The 19,334-nt window shown below is 48.5% G+C and overlaps 2 protein-coding genes across 8 annotated transcripts in view; one reads left to right on the forward strand and one right to left on the reverse strand.

The window, feature by feature from the left end:
• Positions 1–6,580, forward strand: part of MTMR1 (myotubularin related protein 1) — a 42,179-nt gene extending 35,599 nt beyond the window's left edge. For all 6 annotated transcript variants that reach the window (XM_053273500.1, XM_053273501.1, XM_053273504.1 and 3 more), the window contains one exon: positions 5,855–6,580. In XM_053273500.1, the coding sequence (XP_053129475.1) occupies positions 5,855–6,013 (159 nt within the window). In that variant the 3' untranslated portion in view covers positions 6,014–6,580. The remainder of the gene's footprint in view (positions 1–5,854) is intronic.
• Positions 6,581–8,789: 2,209 nt separating this feature from the next.
• The window catches only part of CD99L2 (CD99 molecule like 2), a 52,340-nt gene continuing 41,795 nt past the window's right edge, over positions 8,790–19,334 (reverse strand). For both annotated transcript variants that reach the window (XM_053273515.1, XM_053273514.1), the window contains 4 exons: positions 16,210–16,254; positions 15,237–15,356; positions 14,042–14,107; positions 8,790–12,609 (listed from right to left, as the gene is read on the reverse strand). In XM_053273515.1, coding sequence (XP_053129490.1) covers positions 12,542–12,609; positions 14,042–14,107; positions 15,237–15,356; positions 16,210–16,254 — 299 coding nt within the window. In that variant the 3' untranslated portion in view covers positions 8,790–12,541. The remainder of the gene's footprint in view (positions 12,610–14,041; positions 14,108–15,236; positions 15,357–16,209; positions 16,255–19,334) is intronic.

The following is a 19,334-nucleotide window of genomic DNA, read 5'->3' on the forward strand; positions in this document are numbered from 1 at the left end:
TATGCACATTAGATATAAGCGAATTCCATGACAGGGATCCTGGAAAGGGAGATATGATTCTTAGGGACCACAGCCGCTCCACCTCCCCTCCCACGTCTTCACACTTGCTCCACAACAGAGTGCCCTGGCGGGAGAAGCTGGCACCAGACTGGACCACTCGCCTCTCCCAGCCAGGTCTCGGTGATACACACCAGCTCAGCTCCATCATCCACAACCAAGTTGTGGGTGATTTCTGTTTTATTTCAAACTGACCTGGCATTACGAAGAAGCAAGGTGAGGTTCTGTGGGTGGGTGCTCCTGTTCCCCAAGGTCAAAGAGCTGGCGGGAGAGCTGGACGGGGTAACAGCTATCAGGTTTCTGGGCTCCCTTCCCCTGTAATGGCCTATACTGCCCTGCCAACAGTGCGTCTCCTTCTGTTCCCCATCACCACTGGAATAGCCACCCCAGGGGCACCAGACATCACTCCCATCTCCCCGTCTCCAGGTAAACCTAAGCACATAACTATATCAGGCCAAAACGACATGCAACAGAGGATGTAGAACGCTGCATGTGAACCATTGCTGCCCATTTGCAGATCGCTTTGTGATCTGAAGTTGCCAGGACTGTTGCCTCGTCCCCTCTAATCCTGCGCCATTTTCTTTCCCAAAGTGAGGGTGGGCTGTTTTGATTCCTAGGACCTGTTCATTCCTTTGTTGCCCCTTTCCTTTGCAGACTCCCGGTTCCTTTCTGCCTTTTAAGCACATTTTCTCTGTGCCGAGTGATATAATTTTGGCACTTGCTTCACAGCAGTGGAGTTTGCATTTCCAGTAAATGTCGAGAGCTCACTTCTTTTATAGTTGGGATTTGGAAGTAGCCGGAGTGTGGTCCGGCTGCTTTCAGAGTGGTTGTGCAAGTGTGTTGTCATCCAGGCTTAAAAGCAGGCCTGTCAGACTCTCCCTCTTCTCAGTTTGTAAGCGGGGCAAAAACAGCCCCCGCAGAATGTTCTCCTCGGGGGCCATAACAGGAATGTGTGTGCTCCTTCCCTGCCTCTCTTGAATAAGAGCTTGATGCTCTTGGCTTCTGACCTCTTGCCCTGGAGACAGCCCTGACACCAAAGCAGCAGCCTTTTGAGTAAGCAGAGGCTCCTATTCAGCACCAAAGGGGCAAGGAGGCATGGCTGCCAGGTGGCCCCTCGACCCACAGAGCCCATGGGGCTGGAAGAGAAATGCCAGCTGGTCAATGTCAAGATGTTCCTCTTGGTTTTTAGGCTGGAGATGGAAGGCAGGTGTGTCTGTCTCCTGTGCTGAAAGTGATGTAGAATCATAGCACTTCAGAGAACTGGGGGGCCTGCTCATTGTGGGAGAGATGCCAGCCCAGCCTCTGTTTGGAAACCTCCAGTGAGAGGGCACCCACCACTGTTCAACATCCAACAGCCCTTTCAGTGAGGACCTTCTTCCTAGGGTCTGGCCTAAAGCGGCTTCCTTGGAAGTTCAAGCCCTTGGTTCAGGTCCAGCCCTTGGGAGCTACAGGGCCCTGTCCACGCCCCCTCCGCCTACGGGTCAGTCCTTGAGAGACTGGAAGACGGCTGTTGTCTCTCCTCTTTTGTCTGCTCTTCTCCCAGCTAAACATACCCAGCTCCTTCGACTGTGATAAGGTGCAGCCATCACTGTGCATGATGATGGAGAGGAGAGCTGGTCTGGTGGCAGCAAGCATGCCTTGTCCCCTTAGCTAAGCAGGGCCCACGCTGGTTGCTTATGAATGGGAGACTAGAAGTGTGAGCACTGGAAGATAGTCCCCTCAGGGGATGGAGCCGCTCCGGGAAGAGCAGAAGGTTCCAAGTTCCCTCCCTGGCAGCATCTCCAAGAGAGGGCTGGGAGAGATTCCTGCCTGCAACCTTGGAGAAGCCGCTGCCAGTCTGTGAAGATAATACTGAGCTAGATGGACCAACGGTCTGACTCAGTAAATGGCAGCTTCCTACGATCTACCAGACCTCTACAGCAACTTTGTGACCCACCAGCCATGCTATGTGCTCCCCACTCGCACGCATACTTTTGCTGTCTTTGGCAGGCAGCAGAATCAAAGGCCTGATCGAGCCCTGCGTAGTGCTGCCGTACTTGGCCGGCGGACTGTGTGGAGCTTGGAGGGTCACCAAGCAGGCCTGGGGGAACGTGGGGTGCAGCGTCTGTCCCATTCCAGTCTCTCCGCAAGCAATTGGCAGGGCTTCAGGGGCGAGCCCACCGTCCTCCATGCGCAGGGATGGTGCTGCTTCACGCACGTGCCATTCTCGGAAGGAAACACAAGCAGGAAGAAGCCGCGCGTCTGTCTCCAGCCTTGGGCGGCAGCCGCTTGGGGCCGCCCAGCTCTGCCCTGCCATGGTCCTGTCATTCCACAGCCGCCTTCCTCCCCCCACCCCCGGCAACGAGTGCGAAAATGGTTTTTTCAAAGGTGTCTGCCGAAGAAGAAACCGCTTCACTGCTGAACAATGTTCATCTGAATGGCTGTCCTTGAGCCCGCAAAGGGAAGCGCAAGAATGCCCAGTTGCTATCTATCCAATTAAGAACTGCTCGCCCTGTAAGTGAGTCGCTGTTATGCTGCCTTTTATGTCATCCTTGTCGGTACAGATGTTGTTATTCCAGGGTACTTCACCATGCTGGAAGAAAAATAGGTGCCCGCCTGCATACACATCGCCATTCGGAGACGTTGAGAAAGGAACGACTCGGAGGTGCTTGGGGTCTGGGGCCGCTTTCCGCTAGCCGTGAGAGACCCCCCTTGGCTCTGGGGAGCCTCTTCGGGCGACCGTTGCCCATTGGATGGGCATGGGCCTCGCGCTTCCTAATCCACGGCTTCTGTAAATAATTGGCTATAACAGCGGGAGCAAGAGGCGAGCTTTATTAAACACCTAATAAAGCATGGGATGAAACGGCACTGTTTGCTAGCCTAAGGCAAAACAAACGCTTATGCACTCCGGTGCGCTGAGTGAGATGCAACTTCAAGCAGTGACGGCTGATACAGTCTCCTTCTCACCATGTAACCGGCTGCTAAGGCTGCCAGAACCCTTTCCCAGGCTAGGTGGTTGTCCGTAAACCTGTGCTCACTGAGCAAAGAGACACCTGTGGCAATTCTCTTATATTTAGCAGGGGGAGAGCAACTGACCCTATCCAGCCCCAGCACAGCATCCCTCCAGTGGCTGCTGGTGGTATTTTGCCTTATGTTTCTTTTTAGATGGTGAGCCCTTTGGGGAGAGGGGACCATTTTATTTCTGTATTTTCCGTCCTACTGAGCCAGAGGTAGCGGCTTGGGTTGTTCCTCTCTCTCTCTCCTGCCCCGCCAGAGTGCCATGCCGTCTGCAGGCTGGCCATTTGTCAGGTTGAGCTGCGCGGTTACCCACACAGCTCTACCTGACAAATGGCCAGCCTGCAGGCATCATGGCTCTCTGGCGGGACAGGTGAGAGAGGAACATCTCCATCCGCTTCCTTGAGCTCTTCTCTGGCTCGGTGGGACGAACCGCTACTCTGTGCTGTGGGAAAACAGCAACATCGATGACTAGTAGCCGCTCACATGCCCGAGTGCCGTATGAATTAGCCCTCGCTTAAAAGCCACCCAAGCTAGTTGCATCTCTTGTCTGGGGTGCAGCAAGTCCTGCTCTTCCTTGAACCTATAGGAGACCAGGTCAAAGTCTTCTTGGGGATTTCGTCAAAGTCGTCTTGGAGATTATCTGGAATTTATTTTCAGATGAAGCAGTTCCCCCTTTTCTTTAAATAGCCGAGTGTGTGTGTGTGCTCCATTTTTGTCTTCCAGCCACTCTCGAGCAGTCCCTTTGTGCTGCTTTAATGCCTTGGGAGGGTAGTCGTGTGGTATAGAAGATGCAAGTGATACCGTTTAGAAGTAATTTAATTCATGGGAGTAAACCAGATCTCAATCTCTCTGTCTCACCATTTCAGGTACTTATTGGCGCTAATGACTTCTAAGATATTTGTAGCCTAATTAAGAAAAAAACTTAGAAGAGTTGCTGTGTGATTGCCTAATCAATTATACAGCTAGATTAAAGCGCTAATGATTTGTTTCCCCCGAAATTACTAGTGCAGACATAATTCTGACCAGCGAGTGTTTTCAGTTCACCTCCCGGGGAACACCCTTCAGGCACAAAACCGAAATAAAGCACAGGTGTGGGGTTGCCTGCCTTCCCCACATCTGGCAGGTTCAGCAGCGGAGTTGAAAATGTGTACCAGTCGCAAAGCCGTTGCCTAGCAGCCGTCCACCGTGACACTAGTAATTGACAAAAGGAAAGAGGCCTGCACCCACTTGAGGAATGCAGGACTGCAGAAGCCATTGGAACACAAACCAGAAGGAGTTTCGTGTTGGTTCTCTACCTACCAGGCTTCCCTTTTGCCTGCAAATGGCTTTATTGGCCTTTCCCCAGGTGTCTAAGCGGGCCTATTACTAGTAATTAAGCAGGGGTTCTCAAATGTGGGTCCTCAGGTGTTGGACTACAACTCCCATCATCCTCATTTGCAGTGGCCCAAGGCTATATGGTGATGGGAAAGGACCACATTCAAGGGCAGCCCTCACATCTCTCGTTTTGTAGGTTCCCTATCCTGCCCTTCCGGGCAGTTGGGCTTGAAAAGGGGTTTTGGATGAATTCCTGTTTGCGCAGGTGCTTGGAGTTTGATCCCTGCACTCCCTACAGTCAATTTACTAAATAACTGTATTTTAAAGGAATGCATTATAAGGAAGTATAAAAGAATTGATGAAGGAACAACTCCTTTATCAAGGAGGAGAGCTGGTCTGGTGGTAGCAGGCATGACTTGTCCCCTTAGCTAAGCAGGGCCCGCCCTGGTTGCATATGAATGGGAGACTTGATGTGTGAGCACTTTAAGATATTCTCCTCAGGGGATGGAGCCACTCTGGGAAGAGCAGAAGGTTCCAAGTTCCCTCCCTGGCAGCATCTCCAAGGCAGGGCTGAGAGGGATTCCTGCCTGCAACCTCAGAGCAGCCGCTGCCAGTCTGTGAAGACAATACTGAGCTAGATGGACCTCTGGATGGTCTGACTCAGTATATGGCAGCTTCCTATGTTCCTTGCTCCCTTTTCTCCAAGCATAAAACCTGCCTGTAAATTCCCGCCAGTCAAAGGAAAAGCAGTGGAGACTTGGAATATCTTCGTTGCCCATTTACTTACTAAAAAATATAAGGTCGTCTGATATGACAGGGTGCAGCAGCAAGTACAAGGGCCGTGCCAAATTCCCAGCTGCATCAGCATCCTGAAATTCCAAACCCCAGAAGCTCTTTGGCAACCAAGCAGGGCACTCCAGTCTCAGAAGCTGCTCTCTGGAGCTGCCACATCTCTGTTCCTCCCCACCCACTTCTCTCCCCCCCCACCTTGATTTGCCTAGGAGTGATAGAGTTATTCCCAAATGCAGAAAACTTTTACTATTAATCTGATATTTTTGCCCTTGAAGACTATAACCGTGTTTTCTGATAAACAGGGCTATGGTGTTTTTCCGAACTGCTGCTTATACTTGGCAAACAGGAAGCTGTTTGCCTAACCACAAGAGAACCCTGAAGCAAGCCTTGGTCCACCCACCCACCCTGGCTTTTTGCAAGCCTCTTGGTGTTCACCTGCTAGTTGACGTTTAACTGTTTCGGAGAAGAAATGGTTTCCAGCACTTAACACCCAGAAACTGAAAAGAAGAGAGCGATATAATTTAATCCAGAGAACTGTCCAAAACCGAGTAGTAGGCTTGCATTAGTTTTCCAGTAAAGTTCATACTGGCATTCATTACTCAGGGCAGTGGATGATGGGAGCTGTAGTCCAGCAGCATCTGGGGACCCAAGTTTGACAATCCCACCACCGCCCGCTCTGCTTAATCCCCCACAGGTGCCAATTCACCAGAATCTGAAGGAGCTGCTCTGCATCCGAGCGGAACTCCAGAAGCGGGTCGAGGAACTTCAGCGGGAGGCCACGACACGCTCCCTTTCGTCGTCTTCGGACCGCGGCTCGTCTCCCGCGGCCACCCCAGTGCATACCTCCGTCTGATAAGAGGACTGAACGTAAGGTACTCTTGTGGATGTGATCCTGCCAGCAGAAGACCGACTTACCACCACTGCCATCGCCCCACGGACGGCAGGATGACACCCTCTCCGACTTGTCCGTCACACTGAGGCCAGAAGGCGTCCCCTTGTGTGTCGCACGGAGGAGTAGGTGGCTGCTGGCTTGTGTGTTTGTGTGTGTGTGTTTGGTGGCTGTAGCTGAATTTTGCAACGGGGAAGTTAACTCTTGAGCAATCTGCAGCAAACCTCTCTGAAAGCAGGAAGCCATCAGCCAGGCAGTGGGGCAGAGAGCTCTCTGCTGCCTCCCCATGAGAAGCCCCAAGGGATAGCCGAGCCCGTCATGGACTAGAACATGCCAAGGGGTCGTTCTTTCTTAAGGGGGAACCCATCTGGTCTCCTTGGTACTTAATACATTTTTTTAAAAAAAAAATCCACAGCAAACATTATGTTTCTTGGGACAGTTGTAGAAGATCTGATGCACTTTGAGATGGATTTAATTTTATACTCCTATAGCCAGTTGTATATTTTGAATAAACATGCCATTAAAGACGAATAGGATTTGTCCACCGTGAGACACCTGCTGGTTGCAACATAAGCTTTGAAGCCTGGATTATTGTATTTTTAGTTTTTTTGGCAGATTTCCTGTGGTTGTCCACTTCCAGCCACACAAGTGAGATGTTGAATGAACTCAGTTGCATCATTGAGCGATACGAGGCAGCTTGTTCTCCAGTTCCAAATAGCCTCTTGCCCTCGCTAGGCCTCTCGATGTGCACATGGCAGGAGCACCCCTTCCGTTTAGCGTCTCCTGTTAAGAACCTGCACAGAGACCAGATGCCCTGGCTAGTTTTGTATTTGGAGAGGAGTCCCTGCAAGGCCAAACACTCTTCCCCAGCGGCATAAACAGAAATTCTGTTCAAGGGTTTCAGAGAAGATAAGTAAATGGTAATAACAGATAAAAGGTTTTTAAGCAACGTGAGCTTAACTGGGCACCCTGAGACAATAAAAGGTATTTATGTTTTGGTAATAAAGTTAAAGTAAGTAAGGGTAAAGTTGTGCCGTCGAGACGGTTTCGACTCCTGCTGCCCACAGAGCCCTGTGGTTGCCTTTGGTTGAATATAGGAGGGGTTGACCATTGCCTCCTCCCACGCAGTATGAAATGATGCCTTTCAGCATCACTGCTGCCCGATATAGGAGATTCCCAGAGTCTGGGAAACACACCAGCAGGGATTCAAACCGGTAGCCTCTTGCTCCCTAGGCAAGTTACTTCCCTGCTGCACCATTAATTATTATTATTATTATTATTTTGATTTCTATACCGCCCTTCCAAAAATGGTTCAGGGCAGTTTACACAAGATAAATTAGGTGTAGCAGCTGTTCTACAAATTTTGTTTCCAACAAGGCCAGAGATCAATTTTATTTGTTTTGCTTATCAAAAGTAAGATGCTAACCTGAGTCCCAGGCAGTAGGTGCTGGCGATGTTCTTGGAGAGGAGCAAGACCACTCAGAGGCCTCCAGCCCAGTATTTCTCTGCTGAGGTGCCTCGGAAAATGAGAGGTAAAGCCAACCAGAGGCAGGGCTGGCTGGCTGACTCCTCCCTGCCCTGGAGGTGCCTCCTTAGATTTGGCTGCCACTACTAGAAAGGCATCCTGCTCCCTTGCACCGCTCCTCTTAGAGGCAGCTTTGCACAATTCTCTTTGACCAGTGTTCATTTTGTGCCCAGGTTTTCAAGCTATTTCCTCCGCCTCCTTGCCCTTCTTTCTCTCCACCCCAGCCCCTTCACAAAGTGCCCAACTCCCTTTTCTGAACACTTGCAGTGCTGCGAAGCCCTTGCTCTTCTGTGTGGCTAGGGATTTCATTACATGACCAAGGAAGTCCTTCCATGAACGGCTCCCCTGCTCACGGAATTTCCTTTTGTTCGCGAGGCCCAAAGAAGCCAGTTGGGTTCAGTGGCATAGAACAGACAAGGGTTCCTTGGACTCCATGCCGATGTTCTGCAGTTCAGAGATATTTGAGAAATGAAAACTTCCATAAGGTGAGCTGATTCACGCCTTTGCTTTCCAGGACATTAACTGGTTTTAAAAATAGGATTCCTGGTAGTGTTTCTCTAGTCTAGGAAATGAAGCAGATCTTAAATATTTGGGCCACACTCAAAAGAGAACCATGCAGCTAGTTCTGCACACCTTTTAGGCCCCCAAGCGCCTGCTTCTCAGACAGCAACTCTACTTCACCATGCGGGAAGTTTCAAAACTGCTTTGTAATGTGGTGTGGAAGATACTCGGCCTACAAATGAGTCCTGCCCTGCCCAAGTCTCCTCCAGAAGAGCAGTGACGGCAGCACCCATAAAATACAGGCGGACCTTGTTAACGGCAGTTCCGCATGTCCACGGTTTCGAAATCAGCACCAGCTTCAATACTGACTGTAGGGTGTTTTGTGTGTCTGGGAAGGAACCCCCACGAATAACGAGGTCCTTAAAACAGCAAGGAAAGGAAAGTGCTTAAACGTGGGCCCCCAGGTGTTACTGGACGACAGCTCCCTTCGTCCCCAGCCTCAATGCCCAAAGAGTTGTACAAGTTGTTGTCGTCCAGCAACACCTGAGGACCCAAGTTAGAGAACTTCTGCTTGGATGCCACACACAGACATTTCACTGTTCCTTCTAAACAGGTTCAAGTGGCCTGTTTAGAACTCGGAATATTTTTTTAAATTTAAGAACACATCTCACTGGCACTATGCACAAGCGCACAACAGACACACGGGACACACTGTTGTTGTACAAGTCGGTCTTTAATTTATTTTCCAGTTTGTAGTTCAGCAACCAAGTCCAGATTTCCCTCCCCCGTAGTTCTTATATGCACTTTAGCAAAATGAGTCTGCCTTTTGACAGCATAATGCAGTTTTCATCTGGGACAGATCATTTCTGTATAAGCAAAAGGTATGTGTTACTTAAATAAAAGCTGGGCATGTTTTGGGACACAATCTACTCTCTTTATCTGCTGTCTGGATTCTCCTGCATTTTCTCATTTACTTTTATTGTTTTAGTTCCCTTTTCCGTTTCTAAAGTCATGTATGGTTCTTGGACAAGTACCAATTCATACAACAAACGAGCCAATGAAATGAGAATATATTTGCTATTGGCTGTAGGAGACTGTTGATGCAGTGGCCTTGAACATCTAGCCAAAGAAAGATGCAAGTTAAAAGAAGAGGGAGGCATAAAGCAAGCTACCTCTTAACCACGTACTGTGGCTAGTTCCCTACCAGCATTCCCATAATGTCATAAAATGCAGGAAGCCGTTTTCCTGTTCTCTATTTAAGCGTCTTCTCTTTACTTGCAAGAATATGTGTTGTGTGTAAATTCAGGGCACAAAAAGGGGCCTGCTGTATCTTTGGCCTGATGCATGTCACTTGACCTATTCTGGAACATCTGGCTGAGCTTATTTATGTGGCGTTTCAGTGCACAGAGAGTTTTAATTATGAATTACAAAAAGAGCGAGAGTAGAAAAACAGAAATGGATCCCTTTTGGAGGTGTAGCACTACACAGTTGGCACGGCTACAGAGAAAAAAGCCAAACATATTGTCAGCTATGTACAGACAATGGAAATACGGTCCCTATTGGGGGGTGGGGGAGAGGGGTTACAGTTCAAGGGTAGAGCACATGCTTTGCAGGGCCCGGGTTCGATTCCTGGCATCTCCTGCCAAAAGGTTTTGCAGAGAGCGGGCCTTGGGAAAGATCTCTGCCTTAGAAATCAGAATGTCAGTCAGTGTCGACAATACTGGGCTAGCTCGACCAGTTTACATTAAGGCATAACCATTTACCAAATTCATATAAAAAGGCATTGGGGAAGGAAATAGTTTTAAAGGTTCATTTTCTGCGATATCTGGTATTTTTTTTTCTTAGTGGAGCTACTGTTTTATTTTTAAAGAACTGCAATACATACACATCTCAAATGTCTAAGTGGTTAGTAGTGAGTTATTTTTGACACTCAGATGCACTGTACGTCAAGATTCAGATCAGTGGTTGGACAGTGCAGTAATAGAAATACAACAAAATTGACAACTTACATCTACAGAAACATTTCCCATTGGCAAAAAAAAAAAAAATTATCTTCACTTTATATCTGAGAAAATGACTCTAGTGCAAGTACTAGTGTCACAGTAACATTTAATATTCCCTCACTATTTATCTAAAGATGCACTAGCTTATGCTACTCTAATTTTTTATGTACTTGACTAAAAAAAATGAAAAGAAAACAAAATGCTACAATCATTGGAAATGTCCCATTATGTAAATTCAGCTGCGTGGTATTGTTAGCATTGGGTTTATTTGTGCTCTGCAAAAGCTGCAAACCACAACCTTCCTAAAAAACCTACTCTACAGTCTCTAAGGGCAGCCTCAAAATACGGAAGCCACCAGAACTCCTTTCCATGTGATGGCTCTAACATTTGAATGCTGCTTTCTGGGTGGCTTGACCTCCCCTGGTGAAGGCTCTCCATGCCACAAAGTACTGCCATGCAGAAGTGCTTTTTAAACCAGCCTCCATTCTGATGACCAACGTATGAAGTCCCCTTCAATAAGCAAGTAAATCTGCATTCCTTCTTTGACTTTCCCTGTTTTAGTCCCATAGAAGCCAACCATAAAAATGAGAACTTCGGGAGAAAATTTCTTATTGTCATGAAAGCTAAATACATTCAAAAGATGTGTGTCTCTTATTTTAAAGCTACTGTAAGACTTTTGAGACGCAAGTTAGGACACAAAAACAGAGCAGAAGGAATTTGCACGGCTGTTGTCAAAACACCTAAGCTACAAATCTAAGCACCTTGGCACAGAAGCAAGATCCACTGAAGTCAGTGGGGCTGGCTTCTAAGGAAATATGCATACATTGGGGGTGTCAGAGGAAAATGTTCTCTTTGAGCTGTACCCCTGGGCCCCAGTCTAGCTTGAATCACACGGGTGGCTCCATCCAGCCAGTTTCCAGCTGTGCAGAGTGGACAGACGGCTTCTGCGTGTCGCTCTTGCTAGAGCAGAGATTTCCAGACCCCCGTACAAACGTCTATAAGCAAGCTCTTCCTCCCCACACCAGTAAAAATAGAAGTTAGAAGATTTAAGTTTATAAACAGATGAAAATTTGTGCTTTATCTGCACAGTTCTTTTCACTATCTTGCAATATGTTTATGTTATATTATGTTTATAGATATGTTTGCTTTTTTTTTAGTACCTTCCTAATGACTAACTAGTAATCTGTGATTTTAAGATGCAAGCGGGTATTCCTTGCTACAGTGATGGAAAATGGGTGGTTAAGTTTAGTGCACAAATCCACGTGGGGTCAGATTTTTGTCCGTGTGCATGTAGTACCGTCTCCTGATCTTAAAGTGGGGTTCAACCTTGTTACGTCTAGTCATGATCTGAAGCAGCAAGACGGGACCGTAGCAGCCATCATGGGGGTCAGTAAAAAGAAATGAAAACACCTTGCTCCTCTAGGTGGAGTCAGCCAATGCAGTTAGCTGAGTTCCACAGGTCTCTGGCTGCCTGCCTGTCACTCGAGAGACTCTCAGTGGGGCAAGCGTGGAGGAGAAGGGTGTTCAAGCCAACAGCTGTACCACAGCATCCTAGCCCTAAAGCAGAAGCAAGAGAGAATGCAATCTCGAACCCACGCCATCTGGCCAAATCTACGGAACTTACTTTTTCATTTCAATAGCATTGCGGGGGGGGGGGGAGGAGCTTTCTTTACTGTGGCCAGACTGAAAGCTTATCGAGTTAGGGTACAGCTCAGTTCTGACCTCTGAAACATCCCTGGATTATATTATTATTATTATTATTTTATTACTAGGAAACACTGCATGAACAACATCTACCTGCATAGGGTTCTGATAGCAAAAAAATCAGGTTCCTAGCTGTCCTGAAGCCCAGTTGCATGGGGTAATGTTCACTTGCTGTCCTCTGTCAAATGAAGACCTACCCCACAGGCACTTGTTTATATCTTGAGGTGTAGCTACTCCAAGGGCTGGACGCCGCCCCCCCCTCCAAGACCCATGGAGCTTCACTCGTCAGTGGAAGCTGCATGTTCCTGGCCCACAGCTGGATTCAACTGAAAGCCATTTTACAAAAGGTTTTTTACATGGTTTGCTTTGGATTGTTAACTTACAGGCACTTCATTTGTTCTCACACCTGCAGTCACTACCCGCTGCTTTTTAAAAAATTCCCCCGTTCATGAAAATCCCTACAGCTAATATGAAACACCACTTGAAGCACCCTTGTATTTTGTAATCAACCTGACAAAACTCCTACGTGACTAAGTCAATGTAAACCTACAACTCTTCACCAAAAAAGGAAAGAAAAACATCTCAACCAGCCTACAGCCTACCACAACAAGAAGCCTCTTCTAGCCAGAACGCACATTTAAATAGCTTTGGGTCCAAATCAAAACGTTTGTAAAAAGCTAAATTACAAGCATGTGAGAAGCGCGTGTGTGTATGTGTGTGTGTTTGCCGTTGACCAATTCTCTTCCAGCCCCAGCATTTTCAAACTTTTGCGTTCTCTTGTGGCGGAGGCGGTTCTGCCGACTGTGGCTCCAGGACGGAATATTTCACTGGGGAGGGAAGAGGAAAGGGTCAATGGGGAGCGCCCACTGGTGCCAGAAGACAGGGAGTTGGACGGAACCTGAGGCCAAGTTTAAAATCGCTTGGCCGCTTCGCACCAGCCCTGACGTCCAAGCAGTGGCAACGGCTACAGAATACTGTGTTTACTTGAATCTAAGATTAGGATTTTCCCAAGTTCCCTGTTAGGAATTAAACTTCGAGTCCTCTCCCTTTGGGGCAAATATAGGTATAACCTGTATTTAACTTCTTTTTTTAAGGAGCGCGTCTTAAATTCAGGGCCACCTTCTGTTCAGGTAAATACAGCAAACTATTCAGCAATCAGACACTTCAGTTGTTGGATTGTGCCCCCCAACCAGCGCTGCTGTCCATTTTTATCCCATTTTACGCATCTGGTTTGTAAAAAGCCTTTTTAAATACTCAAAAATACAGGGTTTTAAAAGTGTCTTCCTATTGTATTTCTTTTCCAAGCTACACTGGAAGCCAGAGTTCAGTATTGTTCTGTGCAAAATGTATTCAAAGTGTCTGAACTGGAACTGAATAAATGATTTAAAAGAATGCTGATGTACCTGAATGGAATACAAATTTGAAAGGGTTCGACTCCCTGTTTTAAAAATGTGTTAAAAATGCAAGCAATCATTGCCTAAGGAAGAGTTATAACCATAACAAACATTTGTACAGCAGCTTCAATTTTTCAGAGTACTTCACACACACACACACACACACACACACACACACACACACACACACACACACACACACGCCTTATGGCAATGGCCTAAGGTAGGCCGTCTCGCTCCCATGTTTATGGTGGCAGCCGAGGGCCTTGTGTGAGGACAAGACATGCTTCCTGTGATCTCACCTCTGTGGCCCTTGGCTGTTTTGGGATGTGAAACGGCAGAAAGTAGTATCTTCCCAATGGACAGGAGAAATAAGAGCTGATCGACATGCCAGTGGCTCCTATACCATGACCACTGAAAGCTGGTAGGGCTGCGGTACTGGTTGGTTCAACTGCCCAGCGCAGTCAAAATGTTACAGAAATGACTTGCCCTCACAGTGAGGGAGGGATCTAGCTGATTGATCCCATAATATTCCCTCTGCCATCACAACCGTTTCACTAGCTTCCAAACACACACCTGTCCTTAGAGCCCGCTGCTAGTGACCCATCTTTTGACAGATGTTTCTGACGTGACGTATTTCTTCCTCCTGACACAGCCCTTCCTCTCTTAGGGAAGAGCATCCTCTGAACTGCACTTGGAATTCCGTTACCCAAGTGTCATATCTAGAGCCTACAACCGGGAGTCCGGCAGGCCTGTGTGTGCCCCGCCCCTTCCTCTGCTGCCCTCCCAAGGTTGCCAACGGGACTCCCCACTGAGAAGGGCAGCGCACCTTCGCTGAAACCCTACAGTTCAAAAGAGGTCTCACCTTGCGGTTCTTCGGTCACCACCGCTTCCATGTTTTCTCCTTTCACGTACTCTGCGTTCAGACCCTCTAAAAAAATGGCAGAAAGTGGGAAACAGTGATTCCCAGAGGCCGACAAGCAACGGCATTTAGGAATAAAGGTCGATGATGTGCTTTGGGGGAAAGTGTTCAACATGGAACGTCGGCCTGTCCCTCAAGACTCCAGGCCAGGCCATCCCACCCTGCGACTTCTGCACAGCACGGCGTCCTCCAAGCAACCATGTGCTTTACCAGGATAACACCAAATGCAGTTTTATGTTCTTCAATAAAAAAAAGTCACTTTGGCGGCAGCAGACGCCTCGCCAGCATCCGCTGTGCGCTGCAACGCATCGAAGGCTTGACATTATCCCAGCACGCCACGTCTGATGGCTTAAATTAATCCTCCTTTATAATTAACTTTAATTTCCTGCCGTCTTTCTAGGGTTTTGCTTCTCTCAGTGCTGCCTTTCATCAAAGCTCGCTCTAGTTTGGGGTGTGTGGGTTTTGTTTTTTTTTTAAATGTTTATTCGCTCCAAAATATCACTCGTGGGGCAGGGAAACAACTCAAGGAGGGGGTTCCATTTTATCACACTCCTCTTGACTTTCCCTGCTGGCTTAATGTACCCAGCCTCACACCTGTTTGTTTTAGACACACCGGTGAAAATAGCAATTTGGTTGCAGGCGAGCGAGCATGCTGCCTTTTCTCTCGCTGCCGGCAAAGGAAGAATGCCCCCAAAGGATGTCGAATCCATTTAAAACTCGCTATTCTCAGAAGCGTTATTAAAAAAAACAACCCTTGGAAACTCCAGACGAGTCTTCGCCACAGTCAGCAGCGCCTTGGAGGTCTCCTGAAATGGCCTGCACCGCCAGTGAGCCAATGATAAGGGCCAGCAGTGCCCCGTTACAGCCTTTGAGATGCTCAGCAGACCCCTCCCCGGATCCTGCAGTCCCAGGCAGAAGCCGGAGCTTCACTCAACAGGCATTTTTACAAGCTATGGCCAGCTGGGGGTGGCTCCAGTGCCGGATGAGAGCCCACTTTTAAACCAATGGCCCATGCTGCCCAACACCGAGACCTTGCATTGCCAGGCAAGAATGATTTCGAACACACCTGGCTTAGCCATACATTTACAGACAACCAAAGGACGTGTGCTCGGCTCTCTGGGGTAAGGACAGCACTTACGTTGTATGCTGAAGCAGAACTTCTTTTGCTGGTAGGAGATGTAACTGCTGACAGCACCAATCAGAGCCATGGCCAGGCCACTGACAATGCCGGCGATCGTCCCTGTCTCCACTAGGGCACCTGAAACAGCAGAGAGAAAGATGTGGGGATGCTGGAATATGCAGCAGAAGAAAAATCTCGGTCCCTGCCACAGCCATTGACATCACACTGCTTTGTAACTTAGTGCAAGGGTTCTCCAACCTGGGTTCCCAGATGTTGTTGGGCTACAACAGCCTTAGGCCATTGGGGCTGGGGATGATGGGAGTTGTAGTCGAACAACAACATCTGGGGACCCAAGTTGGCAAACCCCTGCCTTTGTGGGGCCGATTCACACATCATGCCAGCCCATCATCGGCTGTGACGCGAACAGGCCTTGTGTTTGCCTTCTCCCTCCTCCCCTGATGAGCTCCCGTTCAAACTCCTCTCGCTGCAAACCACAGATTGTCATTACATCTGAACAGACAAACCATCGTTTGCCCTCCAAATCAGGATTCTAAACTGGCTTCAGACCATGGTTTGATCCTAGACTCGGGTGGTGGTGGTGGGGGGACAACAAATCTGTAGGTTCTGTTGAATAACATGACTTAAATAGTGTTGGGAGTTAGCTTGAGCTTTCTGAAAATGTGGGACAGAGATTAGCGGACATGATAATTTTGCAGGTTAATCCAATGATGTCCCGCTCAAGTCCTTATAATGACACGAGCTTCCCTCTTGTGTTATTAAAGAAAGAAAACAGCCTGGTGGAGATTTTTGTACAAAACTAGTGTTCCTATGTTTGGTGGTCTACAGACCTCCCCATAGTGTGGACCTGGATAGTTGGTGGTGGTCCTGGGCAAGAGGAATGAGTCGTAGGCAGAAGCTCCCCCAGACACACAAAGGTGGTCTCAGCTCCAGCGTAAGAAAAAGGGCTGGTGTTTCCCACAGTTGTGCTTACCATCATTGTAATTGCTGTCACCACCACCTCCACCAGCACTACCCCCTAGAATGAACAACAACAGCAGTTAGCATTTATACAGCGCTCTCTCAAACATTTACGAAGCGCTTTATACACATTCCCAGCAATGCCTTACAATCATACAGGCCAAGAAGATTATTTCAAGAGTGGGCGATGCCTTCGCCACTGTGCGTATTTCATTAAGCAATTCTGGAAGCGGGGGTACGTTTCCTAGATAAATCTCAGCAGGGAGGGCCGAAAAGCATCTTGGTAATATGACCATTATCCAGTTGAGTTGTTCCTTACATGCTCCTTTTCAGTGAAGAGTGGCCACTTGAGAGGTTACAAAAATGCATCCATTGTTCTCCAGCATGAACATGGTCTCAAAAAAAAACAACCAACCACCTCGTTTGAACATCCGGAGCTGTCCTGCACTCAAGGCTGTGTGTGTGCTGCACTTCCACAGGAGTGCAAGGAAAAGTGCAATATGCAGCAAGAGGTGCAGAATCCAGCTTTATTTAAAACAGGTGGTTTCTAGCCCTCATAACTGCTAAGATATGCTTGAAGGTCTATGGGTTATGACTGATGGGAGGCAGAGGGCGCGACTCAGAAAGATCTATCTATCTATCGTCCTTCATCCTAAGACCCCAGAGCAGTTGTTGACCAGAGAAAAACAATTTGAGAAAAACAGAAAACCAGAACAAATGCAGCCAACAATTTAAAAAGAGTAAGGGACCACTCATTGGCCAAAAGCCTGGATAAAAAGGGCAGTCTTCTTTACTTTCCTCCTAAAGGCTGGGGGAAAGGGAGCCATGCAGGTCTCAGCTGGGAGCCGGTTCCAAAGCCTGGGGGCTAGATTTCCACAAATTAAAAATTGGGAATGCAGTGTCTTTATCCCGACTAGGACAACCAGAATAAATGATGCAAAAGCAGCCAAAGAGAGAGAGCGAGAGGCATACATTATTCAAAATAAAGGAACATGCAGTGCCACTCCGTGGGCATAATGTACGAATAATTCATCTTTTCTGGGCACAGCATGGATGGTTGGGGCAGGGGGTTTTCCAGCACATCCCTGCTTGCAGAGTATGTGACCAGTGGCTCATCGAGGCCAGCGTTGCAGCTCGCAGCAACTCTTGCTCTTCCAGCTGAGAGCATACATCACCCACCAAATGGAAGCGTCCCGGCGCTCTGGCTGGCATGCCTGCCTCCCAACCAGCACTTCAGACCAAGCCTGTTGGCTGAAATCGCTGTGCGACCAGCTGCCAAAGAAGCTCTCTCGGGGCTATTTGCCACTCTGCTTCCCCCACTCTATGGGATAGGTTTTGGACTGACTTATCCCATACACACACACACACACATTACATTGGAAAAACCAGCCAACAGCATGGCAGGTCCAGTTCAGAGGCCTTTCCTCTCAAACCACACGGGCCTGCCCTGCGCTTGCCTCCCTGGACACCATCCGTTCAAGAGACACTGATCTACATCCAGGAGTTGAAAGCGAGGGCAAACTGGGGGTGCGGATGATGCCCTGCAAGGCCCCCCCCCTCACCCCAGAAGCCTGGGCATCTCAAAATCCTGGGGCAATTTCAATTCTCTCTCAGCATGTTGGCAAAGGAAGACGGGCGTTGGGCTTGCTGTTCTGCTGTTGTAGCCACATGCGTGCGTGCACACACACACACACACACACACACTGGTCGCCCTTGTATTAATTAACCAGCTGCTGCCTCGGTGCAATTGCTGCATTGAGCAATAAATGAGATTGATTATAAATTTAGCGCTGTGCGCAGTCAAGAGGTGGGTGGGGAATGCAGAAGACGGCGAGGCTTTGTCTGCACATTCCGCACTCTGCAGCGTAAGCAGCCGTTTTCCCCTCTCCCTCCACCGGCACCCTTGGAAAAAATGCTGGGGTGGTTTGAAAGAAAGGCTCTTTTGTGGCGTGCTGGGAGTTGGCGATGGAAGATCATCTGATGCCCCCAAAGCGATGATCAACACCAGCCAAGATCCTCCACTGACCCTGAAGGGAGGAGCAGAGGTTTACTCCAGCAGAAGTGTTTTACTTGGGGATTGCGGAGCTAACTGCTGCAAGAGAACTGCTACAATACAGCAAGAAGAAAATACATCCAGTGATTAAAGGCTCCGGGTATCCCAAGGTATCCACTCGCCGAGGAGGCAACCTGTCGCATCTCTGCATGAGTCACAGCTCCAGCCACACCTCCTTTCACTCAGCCCCTGCTGGACCCCACTACTTCTATGTCAATGCCATGGGTGCAACTGGGTCATTCCATCAGGCCCAGGGGGGAGGGACTACAGAGTTCCCCAAAGGAGCAGACTCCTTAAAGGTAAGGTCCATGTACCTTAGAAGAGTCTGCTCACTGCATCTCTGCATGAGTTGTGGACTCTGGGGCCAGCCTCCTTCCCATCAGAAGGCACACCACAAACTGTGACTCATGCAGAAACAGAGGAGGTGGTCTCCTCCAAGGCCAAATCATACTTACGTGCTACACTTTTGGGAGGGTGTAAACGTGAAGACCCAGTTCAGACAACCAAAGAGTCACATGGTCTGTTGACCTGGGACACCAGATAAAGCTGCGCCCCGCCTACAAAGGAATCCTGTCTTCTCCGAACCACCTGACAGCTATTGTTTAATTGCAGCTTACAAAACAGATATGAAACCAGGATTTGATCTTGGTTTCTTACCCTGGTTTGTAAGTCGCATTTAAACCAGAGGTCCTGGTTTCAGATGTCGCACAGAACTGTGGCTTAACGAACCAGGATTCCTCCATGGCAGCTGTGTGACTTAGCCACGAAGGAAAGGATAGCTCAGGACTCCCAACTCCCAGGAACCCAGCCAAGGGGGCAGCCAATGTTAATTCAGCGCAAACATGTGAACTTGGCTTTTGGTTCCAGGCCCTGGAAATACAGAACTGCTACCCGGGGAGGAGAATAAGGCACAAGCCTCCACCTTCCCTGTCCTTTCTCCTGGGAAAAGACCCAGTTCATTTCTCTTGTGCAGTCTGGGGAGCACAATCAGTCTAACCGAGATTCGCAGACGTTGTGGACTACAACTCCCAGACTCCCCAAGCAAAAGCCATTCCACAGCTAGGGATTCTGGGAGTTGTAGTCCA

Source organism: Hemicordylus capensis, chromosome 11 (assembly GCF_027244095.1).
Source record: "Hemicordylus capensis ecotype Gifberg chromosome 11, rHemCap1.1.pri, whole genome shotgun sequence".
Lineage (NCBI taxonomy): Eukaryota > Metazoa > Chordata > Lepidosauria > Squamata > Cordylidae > Hemicordylus > Hemicordylus capensis.